Source organism: Pseudophryne corroboree, chromosome 1 (genome assembly GCF_028390025.1).
Source record: "Pseudophryne corroboree isolate aPseCor3 chromosome 1, aPseCor3.hap2, whole genome shotgun sequence".
NCBI lineage: Eukaryota > Metazoa > Chordata > Amphibia > Anura > Myobatrachidae > Pseudophryne > Pseudophryne corroboree.
In genome coordinates, this window is record NC_086444.1 from 940803090 (window position 1) to 940817285 (window position 14196).

General features: G+C 47.0%; 1 protein-coding gene across 2 annotated transcripts in view; it reads left to right on the forward strand.

The window, feature by feature from the left end:
• Positions 1 to 14196, forward strand: part of ELMOD2 (ELMO domain containing 2) — a 142636-nt gene that overhangs the window by 16260 nt on the left and 112180 nt on the right. For both annotated transcript variants that reach the window (XM_063920379.1, XM_063920380.1), the window contains exons 2-3: positions 6442 to 6587; positions 7265 to 7293. In XM_063920379.1, the coding sequence (XP_063776449.1) occupies positions 6443 to 6587; positions 7265 to 7293 (174 nt within the window). In that variant the 5' untranslated portion in view covers position 6442. The remainder of the gene's footprint in view (positions 1 to 6441; positions 6588 to 7264; positions 7294 to 14196) is intronic.

Sequence of the window (14196 nt, forward strand, 5' to 3'; positions counted from 1 at the left end):
GAGATGAGCGCCTGAAATTTTTCGGGTTTTGTGTTTTGGTTTTGGGTTCGGTTCCGCGGCCGTGTTTTGGGTTCGACCGCGTTTTGGCAAAACCTCACCGAATTTTTTTTGTCGGATTCGGGTGTGTTTTGGATTCGGGTGTTTTTTTAAAAAAACACTAAAAAACAGCTTAAATCATAGAATTTGGGGGTCATTTTGATCCCATATTATTATTAACCTCAAAAACCATAATTTCCACTCATTTTCAGTCTATTCTGAATACCTCACACCTCACAATATTATTTTTAGTCCTAAAATTTGCACCAAGGTCGCTGGATGACTAAGCTAAGCGACACTAGTGGCCGACACAAACACCTGGCCCATCTAGGAGTGGCACTGCAGTGTCACGCAGGATGTCCCTTCCAAAAAACCCTCCCCAATCAGCACATGACGCAAAGAAAAAAAGAGGCGCAATGAGGTAGCTGACTGTGTGAGTAAGATAAGCGACCCTAGTGGCCGACACAAACACCGGGCCCATTTAGGAGTGGCACTGCAGTGTCACGCAGGATGTCCCTTCCAAAAAACCCTCCCCAATCAGCACATGACGCAAAGAAAAAAAGAGGCGCAATGAGGTAGCTGACTGTGTGAGTAAGATTAGCGGCCCTAGTGGCCGACACAAACACCGGGCCCATTTAGGAGTGGCACTGCAGTGTCACGCAGGATGTCCCTTCCAAAAAACCCTCCCCAATCAGCACATGACGCAAAGAAAAAAAGAGGCGCAATGAGGTAGCTGACTGCGTGAGTAAGATTAGCGACCCTAGTGGCCGACACAAACACCGGGCCCATTTAGGAGTGGCACTGCAGTGTCACGCAGGATGTCCCTTCCAAAAAACCCTCCCCAAACAGCACATGACGCAAAGAAAAATAAAAGAAAAAAGAGGTGCAAGATGGAATTGTCCTTGGGCCCTCCCACCCACCCTTATGTTGTATAAACAAAACAGGACATGCACACTTTAACCAACCCATCATTTCAGTGACAGGGTCTGCCACACGACTGTGACTGATATGACGGGTTGGTTTGGACCCCCCCCAAAAAAGAAGCAATTAATCTCTCCTTGCACAAACTGGCTCTACAGAGGCAAGATGTCCACCTCATCATCACCCTCCGATATATCACCGTGTACATCCCCCTCCTCACAGATTATCAATTCGTCCCCACTGGAATCCACCATCTCAGCTCCCTGTGTACTTTGTGGAGGCAATTGCTGCTGGTCAATGTCTCCGCGGAGGAATTGATTATAATTCATTTTAATGAACATCATCTTCTCCACATTTTCTGGATGTAACCTCGTACGCCGATTGCTGACAAGGTGAGCGGCGGCACTAAACACTCTTTCGGAGTACACACTTGTGGGAGGGCAACTTAGGTAGAATAAAGCCAGTTTGTGCAATGGCCTCCAAATTGCCTCTTTTTCCTGCCAGTATAAGTATGGACTGTGTGACGTGCCTACTTGGATGCGGTCACTCATATAATCCTCCACCATTCTTTCAATGGTGAGAGAATCATATGCAGTGACAGTAGACGACATGTCCGTAATCGTTGTCAGGTCCTTCAGTCCGGACCAGATGTCAGCATCAGCAGTCGCTCCAGACTGCCCTGCATCACCGCCAGCGGGTGGGCTCGGAATTCTGAGCCTTTTCCTCGCACCCCCAGTTGCGGGAGAATGTGAAGGAGGAGATGTTGACAGGTCGCGTTCCGCTTGACTTGACAATTTTCTCACCAGCAGGTCTTTCAACCCCAGCAGACTTGTGTCTGCCGGAAAGAGAGATCCAAGGTAGGCTTTAAATCTAGGATCGAGCACGGTGGCCAAAATGTAGTGCTCTGATTTCAACAGATTGACCACCCGTGAATCCTTGTTAAGCGAATTAAGGGCTCCATCCACAAGTCCCACATGCCTTGCGGAATCGCTCCGTGTTAGCTCCTCCTTCAATGTCTCCAGCTTCTTCTGCAAAAGCCTGATGAGGGGAATGACCTGACTCAGGCTTGCAGTGTCTGAACTGACTTCACGTGTGGCAAGTTCAAAGGGCATCAGAACCTTGCACAACGTTGAAATCATTCTCCACTGCGCTTGAGACAGGTGCATTTCACCTCCTATATCGTGCTCAATTGTATAGGCTTGAATGGCCTTTTGCTGCTCCTCCAACCTCTGAAGCATATAGAGGGTTGAATTCCACCTCGTTACCACTTCTTGCTTCAGATGATGGCAGGGCAGGTTCAGTAGTTTTTGGTGGTGCTCCAGTCTTCTGTACGTGGTGCCTGTACGCCGAAAGTGTCCCGCAATTTTTCTGGCCACCGACAGCATCTCTTGCACGCCCCTGTCGTTTTTTAAATAATTCTGCACCACCAAATTCAAGGTATGTGCAAAACATGGGACGTGCTGGAATTTGCCCATATTTAATGCACACACAATATTGCTGGCGTTGTCCGATGCCACAAATCCACAGGAGAGTCCAATTGGGGTAAGCCATTCCGCGATGATCTTCCTCAGTTGCCGTAAGAGGTTTTCAGCTGTGTGCTTATTCTGGAAACCGGTGATACAAAGCGTAGCCTGCCTAGGAAAGAGTTGGCGTTTGCGAGATGCTGCTACTGGTGCCGCCGCTGCTGTTCTTGCGGCGGGAGTCCATACATCTACCCAGTGGGCTGTCACAGTCATATAGTCCTGACCCTGCCCTGCTCCACTTGTCCACATGTCCGTGGTTAAGTGGACATTGGGTACAACTGCATTTTTTAGGACACTGGTGAGTCTTTTTCTGACGTCCGTGTACATTCTCGGTATCGCCTGCCTAGAGAAGTGGAACCTAGATGGTATTTGGTAACGGGGGCACACTGCCTCAATAAATTGTCTAGTTCCCTGTGAACTAACGGCGGATACCGGACGCACGTCTAACACCAACATAGTTGTCAAGGCCTCAGTTATCCGCTTTGCAGCAGGATGACTGCTGTGATATTTCATCTTCCTCGCAAAGGACTGTTGAACAGTCAATTGCTTACTGGAAGTAGTACAAGTGGGCTTACGACTTCCCCTCTGGGATGACCATCGACTCCCAGCAGCAACAACAGCAGCGCCAGCAGCAGTAGGCGTTACACGCAAGGATGCATCGGAGGAATCCCAGGCAGGAGAGGACTCGTCAGAATTGCCAGTGACATTGCCTGCAGGACTATTGGCATTCCTGGGGAAGGAGGAAATTGACACTGAGGGAGTTGGTGGGGTGGTTTGCGTGAGCTTGGTTACAAGAGGAAGGGATTTACTGGTCAGTGGACTGCTTCCGCTGTCACCCAAAGTTTTTGAACTTGTCACTGACTTATTATGAATGCGCTGCAGGTGACGTATAAGGGAGGATGTTCCGAGGTGGTTAACGTCCTTACCCCTACTTATTACAGCTTGACAAAGGGAACACACGGCTTGACACCTGTTGTCCGCATTTCTGTTGAAATAGTTTCACACCGAAGAGCTGATTTTTTTGGTATTTTCACCAGGCATGTCAACGGCCATATTCCTCCCACGGACAACAGGTGTCTCCCCGGGTGCCTGACTTAAACAAACCACCTCACCATCAGAATCCTCCTGGTCAATTTCCTCCCCAGCGCCAGCAACACCCATATCCTCCTCATCCTGGTGTACTTCAACACTGACATCTTCAATCTGACTATCAGGAACTGGACTGCGGGTGCTCCTTCCAGCACTTGCAGGGGGCGTGCAAATGGTGGAAGGCGCATGCTCTTCACGTCCAGTGTTGGGAAGGTCAGGCATCGCAACCGACACAATTGGACTCTCCTTGTGGATTTGGGATTTCGAAGAACGCACAGTTCTTTGCGGTGCTACTGCTTTTGCCAGCTTGAGTCTTTTCATTTTTCTAGCGAGAGGCTGAGTGCCTCCATCCTCATGTGAAGCTGAACCACTAGCCATGAACATAGGCCAGGGCCTCAGCCGTTCCTTGCCACTCCGTGTGGTAAATGGCATATTGGCAAGTTTACGCTTCTCCTCCGACAATTTTATTTTAGGTTTTGGAGTCCTTTTTTTACTGATATTTGGTGTTTTGGATTTGACATGCTCTGTACTATGACATTGGGCATCGGCCTTGGCAGACGACGTTGCTGGCATTTCATCGTCTCGGCCATGACTAGTGGCAGCAGCTTCAGCACGAGGTGGAAGTGGATCTTGATCTTTCCCTAATTTTGGAACCTCAACATTTTTGTTCTCCATATTTTAATAGGCACAACTAAAAGGCACCTCAGGTAAACAATGGAGATGGATGGATACTAGTATACAATTATGGACGGACTGCCGAGTGCCGACACAGAGGTAGCTACAGCCGTGAACTACCGTACTGTGTCTGCTGCTAATATAGACTGGTTGATAAAGAGATGTCGTAGTATGTATGTATAAAGAAGAAAGAAAAAAAAACCACGGGTAGGTGGTATACAATTATGGACGGACTGCCGAGTGCCGACACAGAGGTAGCCACAGCCGTAAACTACCGTACTGTACTGTGTCTGCTGCTAATATAGACTGGTTGATAAAGAGATGTCGTAGTATGTATGTATGAAGAAGAAAGAAAAAAAAACCACGGTTAGGTGGTATACAATTATGGACGGACTGCCGAGTGCCGACACAGAGGTAGCCACAGCCGTGAACTACCGTACTGTACTGTGTCTGCTGCTAATATAGACTGGTTGATAAAGAGATGTCGTAGTATGTATGTATGAAGAAGAAAGAAAAAAAAACCACGGTTAGGTGGTATACAATTATGGACGGACTGCCGAGTGCCGACACAGAGGTAGCCACAGCCGTGAACTACCGTACTGTACTGTGTCTGCTGCTAATATAGACTGGTTGATAAAGAGATGTCGTAGTATGTATGTATAAAGAAGAAAGAAAAAAAAACCACGGTTAGGTGGTATACAATTATGGACGGACTGCCGAGTGCCGACACAGAGGTAGCCACAGCCGTGAACTACCGTACTGTACTGTGTCTGCTGCTAATATAGACTGGTTGATAAAGAGATGTAGTAGTATGTATGTATAAAGAAGAAAGAAAAAAAAACCACGGGTAGGTGGTATACAATTATGGATGGACTGCTGAGTGCCGACACAGAGGTAGCTACAGCCGTGAACTACCGTACTGTGTCTGCTGCGACTGGATGATAAATAATGATATAAAAAATATATATATATCACTACTGCAGCCGGACAGGTATATATATTATATAATGACGGACCTGCTGGACACTGTCTGTCAGCAGAATGAGTTTTTTATAGAATAAAAAAAAAAACACCACACAAGTGAAGTCACACGACGAGTGTTTAACTTTTTCAGGCAATCACAATATAGTATACTACTAACTATACTGGTGGTCAGTGTGGTCAGGTCACTGGTCAGTCACACTGGCAGTGGCACTCCTGCAGCAAAAGTGTGCACTGTTTAATTTTAATATAATATGTACTCCTGGCTCCTGCTATAACCTATAACTGGCACTGCAGTGCTCCCCAGTCTCCCCCACAATTATAAGCTGTGTGAGCTGAGCACAGTCAGATATATAATATATACATAGATGATGCAGCACACTGGGCTGAGCAGTGCACACAGATATTGTATGTGACTGTCTTGTACTCCTGGCTCCTGCTATAACCTATAACTGGCACTGCAGTGCTCCCCAGTCTCCCCCACAATTATAAGCTGTGTGAGCTGAGCACAGTCAGATATATAATATATACATAGATGATGCAGGCATGCAGCACACTGGGCTGAGCAGTGCACACAGATATGGTATGTGACTGAGTCACTGTGTGTACCGTTTTTTTCAGGCAGAGAACGGATATATTAAATAAAACAACTGCACTGCTGGTGGTCACTGTGGTCAGTCACTAAACTCTGCACTCTCTTCTACAGTATCAGCCTCAGGTCAATCTCTCTCTCTCTCTCCTAATCTAAATGGAGAGGACGCCAGCCACGTCCTCTCCCTATCAATCTCAATGCACGTGTAAAAATGGCGGCGACGCGCGGCTCCTTATATAGAATCCGAGTCTCGCGAGAATCCGACAGCGTCATGATGACGTTCGGGCGCGCTCGGGTTAACCGAGCAAGGCGGGAAGATCCGAGTCGCTCGGACCCGTGAAAAAAAACATGAAGTTCGTGCGGGTTCGGATTCAGAGAAACCGAACCCGCTCATCTCTAATTGCTTAGATTATCGCTCTGTGTGTACCCCCCTTAAGACAATTGGTAACTATTTATATTCAGAATTGTAACTGTTAACACTGTTTGTGGATAAATAATATAAGTAATGTTTGATAACTTGTGGTGTGTCAAATCCTTACATTTTGTAGGCAAATTGGAATAGGCCTCTATAAATGTTTGTCTGCAAGCTCTAATCAGGAATTGCTTTTTTGTTTTCTGTTGTAGGATGCTAAATTACATCTGGCAGTATCTCTACAGCAACTACTTTAGATTTTGGTTGAAGTGGTTTCTAAGACAGATAGATGGCAAGTGTGAGTTGCAGCGGATTTGTGATGGATCCAAGGATGGGGCCCGCAGGACACATAAAATAGGTATCATCTGTTAAACTGTGAAGCAGTTAATGAAGTCTTCGTTTGTGCTAAACTTTGGCCCAGATTTATCAAGCCTTAAAAAGTGATAAATTGCACAGTGATAAAGTACCAGCCAACCAGCTCCTAATTGTCATTTTTCAAACACATCCTGTGACATGGAAGTTAGGAGCTGATTGGTTGGTAGTTGATCACTGTGCTGTTTATCACTATCCAAGGGTTGATAAATGGGGGGCCTTATGGGCCCTACACACTTTGCGATCTGCCGCCGAGCTGCCCAACGTCGGATACGGGCGTCCAGGCGGCGGGGGGGCAGTGACAGGTGTAGTCAAGTTTCTTCACTCCCCCTGTCACCCGGCTCCATAGCAGTGCAGGCAAATATGGCCGACATTGTCCATATTGGCCTGCATGCAGGGGGCACCAGCGTTGAACAAGCGCGGGGCCGCGCATCGTTTATCTCTGGTGCCTCCACACTGAAAGATATGAACGGTATCTTGTTCATTAATGACCGAGATCGTTCATATCTTTCAGTATTATCGCCCAGTGTGTAGGGCCCATTAGTTTCAACATTAAACTGTTAATGCCAGAGTCAGTGTAACATAAAATACTTTCACAAATGCACTCCTACTATGTGGAAATACAACCAACTTCTTTTTTTTATTTTTTTTATTTTATTCTAGAGTACTCTTTGGAACACTCAAAAAGTAAGGTAAGGGCTATATCCATCTGGTTTACTTGTTTTTGGCAAACATTGTCATCCCAAAATAATACATTTATGTTTAAATAACTTCCACTGGGAAATTTAAAGTTCATAAGAGATTTTCGGCATTAATCATACTGCCCCAGCAGCTATTTACCTATACCATTTCCTTGCCCCTAGTACTGCCCCATCTGCTGTCTACCCCCAACTAGGGCACTACCATTGTTCAGAAAATTAATAAGGAAACTATTATGGGGCATAAAATAACCGCTGAGGAGAGTTGTCTCTCAAAAAGCATTGAGACAGGGGCCCCTTCAATATGTAGCTATGGGGCCCACAAAGTACTGCTTACACCCTTGGTTCTAGCTCAACCCTAAATTACTGCGTAAAAATTGGCTGGTATAAGTGTGCCACATATAAAATATTGATTTGCTTTAAACACAGATTGAAGTATTATATTGTTCCCCTATTGTCAGGAAAATACTGTCTCAATTGTATATTTGGTTAGACTTACCCCTGTCATCACTTGGGAGAATAGCGCTATTTATAAGTAGAATTTCTCATACGTCCAAGAGGATGCTGGGGTCCACTTCAGTACCATGGGGTATAGACGGTTCCGCAGGAGACATGGGCACTTTAAGACTTTTTCAGAGTGTGAACTGGCTCCTCCCACTATGCCCCTCCTCCAGACCTCAGTTTAGAAAATTTGCCCAGGCAGACTGGTCGCACTCTAGTGGAGCTCTACTGAGTTTCACTAAAAGACTTTGTTAGGTTTTTTATTTTCAGGGAGACTGCTGGCAACAGTCTCCCTGCTTTGTGGGACTTAGGGGGAGAAGTAGGAACCAACTTCCTGAATAGTTTCATGGCTCTGTTTCTTGCTGACAGGACACCATTAGCTCCTAAAGGGTACTGAACACTAGCTGCGGCTATGCGCTCACACCATGCCGTCACCCCCCTAACAGAGCCAGAAGTCAGAAGACTGGTGAGTAATATTACCGGAGATTTGCAAGTGGGACCTCCGGTCATCGTGACGGCTCAAGGTACCGTGCAGCGGGCGGGAACGCAGCGCGAACATGCTCTCCATAACACAGCGCTCAGCAGGACGCCGGGGGGGGGGGGGGGGCGCCGCGCGGCGCGCCCTGCTGAGCGCTGTGTTATGGAGAGCTGTGTTATGGAGAGCACAGTCCTACACCCCCGCCAGTATAAAAAGTGTTGTGATAATTTCTGAGGGGAAACGCGCCATTACAGGGGGCGGGGCTTCCTCCTCAGTCAGCCAGCACACTGCTCAGCGCCATTTTCTCCAGGCAAGCTGCAGGGGAAGAAACGCTGGTCCTCCTCCACTTCTGAATCAAGTATCAGGGTGCAAATAAGAGGGGACAGAGTGTAAATTTGTGCTCAATTATACTATTTGGCATTGTAAAAGCGCTACAGGTTTCTGTGGACATTTTACATGACACAGGGATTTTAGTCATTGGCGCTGAGTTGTGAGTTGGCAAGTCCTTTTCTGTGTCCTTCTGACAGATTTTACTGTGGGTCTGTCCCCTATAAGCCCCGGAGTATCTGTTGTGTGTTTGTGCACGTGTGTGACATGTCTGAGGCAGGGAGCTCTTCCCCTGAGGGAGCCATTTTAGGGACACAGAGTTGTAATGTGGTGCTGCCGGCACACCATGAGCCTGAATGGGTGAAAGAATTACGTGATAGTGTGAATCATATCAGTAAGAGATTGGATAAGTCTGAGTCTCATGCAGAAACCTGGAGAAAATCCGTGGAAGATGTGATTTTTAATAGTTCTGCTTTTTCATCCACAGGGAACCCCTCTGGGTCACATAAAAGGTTGTTTGCACAAATAGTACAAACTGATACTGACACGGACTCTGATTCCTATGTCGACACTAGTGATTCCAGGGGAATAGATCCAAAGTTAGCGAAAAACATTCAATACATGATTATGGCTATAAAGGAGGTCTTACAAGTTACGGAACCCCCTCCTTTACCACAGGAGAAGGCTTACTTTTATAAAGAAAAGAAAATTAATGTGTTTTCCTCCATCTCATGAGCTGAACAGTCTCTTTGAGGGAGTCTGGGCAAACCCTGAAAAGAAATTTCAGATTCCTAAAAGAATTCAGGTAGCTTACCCTTTCCCAGCAGAGGACAGGAAAAGGTGGGAGTCACCCCCTGTTTTAGACAGCACCCTGTCACTGTTAACAAAAAAGGTGATTCTCCCTGCGCCTGGGTCGGCTTCACTAAAAGCCGGCAGACCGCAATTTAGAGACTACAGATGTATCAACCGTTATCTTGAGTAGTTTTCTGCGCCTAGTCACAACATGATTTATTAGCATAAACCCTTCAGCTATTGTTCTCAACTGCAATACAATACAGAGAACAATACAGCAGGGGATTAAGTCATTACAGCAGGGGATTAAGTCTGACTGGCCAGTCACAGTTAATCCTATTAACCGTCAAGATAAATGTGGATACATCTGTATGTTGAAATCTATTTATGCGGCAATGGGACACTACTCAGGCCTACCATTGCCTGTGCGTGGGTGAGTAGTGCTATTGAAAAGTGGTCAGAAAACTTGTCATCAGAAATTGACATAATAGATAGAGACGAGATACTCCTAACATTAGGTCATATCAAAGACGCTGCTGCGTACAGTATATGCTAGAAGCCATGAAAGATATTGGTCTCTTGGGATCAAGAGCCGCTACCATGGCAATCTCAGCACAGAGGGCGTTGTGGATTCGCCAATGGAATGCTGACGCAGATTCCAAAAGGAATATGGAGGCTCTCCCGTACAAGGGTGAGGCGTTGTTTGGAGATGGGCTGGATGCTTTAGTTTTTGCGGCTACCGCAGGTAAGTCGACATTCTTGCCTTATGCTCCTGCACCGGCGAAAAAGACACATCACTCTCAGATGCAGTCCTTTCGGCCCAATAAATACAAAAAGGGTAAAGGTTCCCCTTTCTTTGCGGGTAGAGGAAGGGGAAAAGGAAAAAAGTCCACAGTGTGTCCAGGATCACAGGAGCAGAAATCAACCTCTGTTCCTGCCGAATCTTCAGCATGACGCTGGGGCTCCCTTGCGGGAGTCCGCTCAGGTGGGGGCACGTCTGAAACTCTTCAGTCATTTCTGGGTTCAATCTGGCCTGGACCCGTGAGTCGTACACATAGTGCCCCAAGGGTACAAACTGGAGTTTCAAGACATTCCCCCCATGCCGTTTTTTTTTTTTTTTTTACCAGCTTCTATCCCGGACAGGGAGGTGGTAACAGCAGCAATACAAAAATTGTGTCAGGATCAAGTCATTGTCCTGGTTCCCTTGTCACAACAAGGAGAAGGATTTTATTCAAGCCTATTTGTAGTTCCGAAGCCGGACGGCTCGGTCAGACCGATTCTAAACCTGAAAAATCTGAATCTCTATTTGAAAAGGTTCAAGTTCAATATGGAATCTCTGAGGGCAGTAATTTCCAGTCTGGAGGAGGGGGAATTCATGGTGTCAGTGGACATAAAAGATGCCTACTTACATGTTCCCATTTATCCTCCGCATCAAACTTATCTGAGATTCGCAGTGCAGGATTGTCATTACCGATTTCAGACGTTGCCGTTCGGACTCTCCACGGCACCGAGGGTGTTCACCAAGGTGATGGCGGAGATGATGGTCCTCCTTCGACAACAAGGAGTCAATATAATTCCTTACCTGGACGATTTCCTGATAAAGGCGAGGTCCAAGGAAAGGTTGGTGCAGAACATTGCACTCTCCCTGACAGTACTTCAACATCACGGTTGGATCATACATTTCCAAAGTCACAATTGGAACCGACGACAAGATTGTCCTTTCTGGGGATGATACTGGACACAGAAGTACAGAGGGTATTTCTTCCAGTAGAAAAGGCTCTGGAAATCCAGAGAATGGTCAAACAAATTCTGAAACCAACAAGAGTGTCGATTCATCAATGCATGGGAAAAATGGTAGCGGCCTACGAGGCCATACAGTTTGGCCGATGCCATGCCAGAGTATTCTAATGGGACCTATTGGACAAGTGGTCAGGATCCCATCTACACATGCATCAGAGGATTATCCTGTCATCCAAAGCCAGAATCTCGCTCTTGTGGTGGCTACACACTTCTCACCTCCTAGAGGGACCAGGTTCGGGATTCAAGACTGGATCCTGGTGAACACGGATGCAAGTCTCCGAGGCTGGGGTGCAGTCACGCAGGGGGAAAGCTTCCAAGGAAGGTGGTCAAGTCAAGAAACTTGTCTCCACATAAACGTTCTGGAATTGAGAGCCATTTACAACGGGCTTCTACAATCAGTGCATCTTCTTCAAGATCAACCCGTACAGATCCAGTCGGACAATGTAACAGCAGTCGCGTACATAAACAGTCAGGGCGGGACGAAAAGCAGAGCGGCAATGGCAGAGGTGTCAAAGATTCTCCTCTGGGCAGAAAGACATGCAAGAACTCTGTCGGCAATTTTCATTACGGGAGTGGACAACTGGGAAGCAGACTTCCTCAGCAGACACGATCTCCTTCCAGGAGAATGGGGCTTCCACCAAGAAGTCTTCGCAGAGGTGACCGGTCTTTTGGGAGTTCCTCAAGTAGACATGATGGCATCTCGTCTCAACAGGAAGTTTCAGAGATATTGTTCCAGGTCGAGAGACCCTCAAGCAATAGCAGTGAATGCACTAGTGACCCAGTGGGTGTTTCAGTCGGTATATGCCTTCCCTCCACTGCCACTCATTCCGAAAGTTCTCAAGCTCATAAGAAGAACAGGCGTTTCAGCGATACTCATTGTCCTAGACTGGCCAAGGAGGGCTTGGTATCCAGATCTTCAGGATTTACTCATAGAAGATCCTCGGCCTCTTCCTCGTCGCGAGGACCTGCTGCAGCAGGGGCCGTGTGTGTATCAAGACTTACCGAGGCTACGTTTGACGGCATGGCTGTTGAGCGCCGGATCCTAGCCCGAAAGGGCATTCCCAAAGAAGTAATTTCCACTTTTATTCAGGCCAGGAAGGGAGTAACGTCTAAACATAACCACCGTATTTGGAGAAAATATGTGTTTTGTGGTGAAACCAAGAAGGCTCCAACGGAAGAGTTTCAGTTAGGACGTTTTCTCCACTTTCTCCAGGCGGGTGTGGATACGGGCCTACGATTGGGTTCAATCAAGGTCCAGATTTCGGCCATGTCCATTTTCTTTCAGAAACAATTGGCCTCCCTTCCAGAAGTTCAGACATTCGTGAAAGGGGTTCTGCACATCCAACCTCCATTTGTGCCTCCTGTGGCACCATGGGATCTTAACGTGGTGTTGCACTTCCTTCATTCAGATTGGTTTGAACCTCTACAGGAGATAGAGTTGAAGTTTCTCACTAGGAAAGTGGTCATGCTGTTGGCCTTGGCATCCGCAAGACGGGTGTCTGAGTTGGGGGCCTTGTCTCACAAGAGCCCTGACTTGGTTTTCCATGAAGATAGGGCTGAGTTGAGAACTCGTCAACAATTTCTTCCAAAGGTGGTTTCTTCTTTCCATATAAACCAACCTATTGTGGTGCCAGTGGCTACTGACACTTTCGCTGCTTCAAAGTCTCTGGATGTGGTCAGGGCTTTGAAAATCTATGTAGCAAGAACGGCTCGGATACGGAAAACAGAGGCTCTGTTTGTCCTGTATGCTCCCAACAAGATTGGGTGTCCTGCTTCTAAGCAGACTATTGCGCGCTCGATCAGAGGTACGATTCAGCACGCTCATTCCACGGCAGGATTGCCGATACCGAATTCGGTGAATGCCCATTCTACTAGAAAGGTGGGCTCATCCTGGGCGGCTGCCCGGGGCGTCTCGGCATTACAACTTTGCCGAGCAGCTACTTGGTCAGGGGCAAACATGTTTGCTAAGTTTTACAAGTTTGACACCTTGGCCAATGAGGACCTACAGTTTGGTCAATCGGTGCTGCAGGGTCATCCGCACTCTCCCGCCCGTACTGGAGCTTTGGTACAACCCCATGGTACTGAAGTGGACCCCAGCATCCTCTAGGACGTATGAGAAAACAGGATTTTAATACCTACCGGTAAATCCTTTTCTCCTAGTCCGTAGAGGATGCTGGGCACCCAGCCCAGTGCGTAATTTTACCTGCAGTTGTTATTTTGTTAAGAATGTTTTCAGCACTGTTGCTGTAATGTTCATGCCCTTTGGCGTGTGTTTTGTTGAATGCCATGTGTGCGGCATGGTTGAAGTGTGAGCTGGTATGAATCTCACCATTAATTTAAAAGTAAATCCTTTTCTCGAAATGTCTGTCTCCCTGGACACAGTTCCTATACTGAGGTCTGGAGGAGGGGCATAGAGGGAGGAGCCAGTTCACACTCTGAAAAAGTCTTAAAGTGCCCATGGCTCCTGTGGAACAGTCTATACCCCATGGTACTGAAGTGGACCCCAGCATCCTCTACGGACTAGGAGAAAAGGATTTACCTGTAGGTATTAAAATCCTGTATTTCCAGGCTTAGCTTGACACAATAAAGAGCATCGGGTGGTTTGGGTCTTCCTAATATTCAAACTTTCTGCCAGGCAGCCTTCTCCTACTATATTACAGTCTGGCTGATAAATAGGGAACTTTTTACTGTTCCATCAGTAGATAAGGCCCTGTATGCCCCAGAAGAATTGCTCAATCTTCACAGGACGTCTGTCCCTCCTCCTATACTAAGACAACTCTTTTTTTTTTTTTTTTAATGATAGTTGAGCAGCTTGGTTAGCAACCATCAGGAAATGGAGTAGAGATCCCAGTAAAAGTGCGTACACACTAGGTGAGGTGCTCCATAAGCGACATTGTCTAGTGTGTCCCCCTTCCTTCTGGACTGGGCTGCCTGACGTGGGCATACACACTAGTGATATTGCACAGTGATGTCATACCTCGGCCAAGCCGTGCATGCAG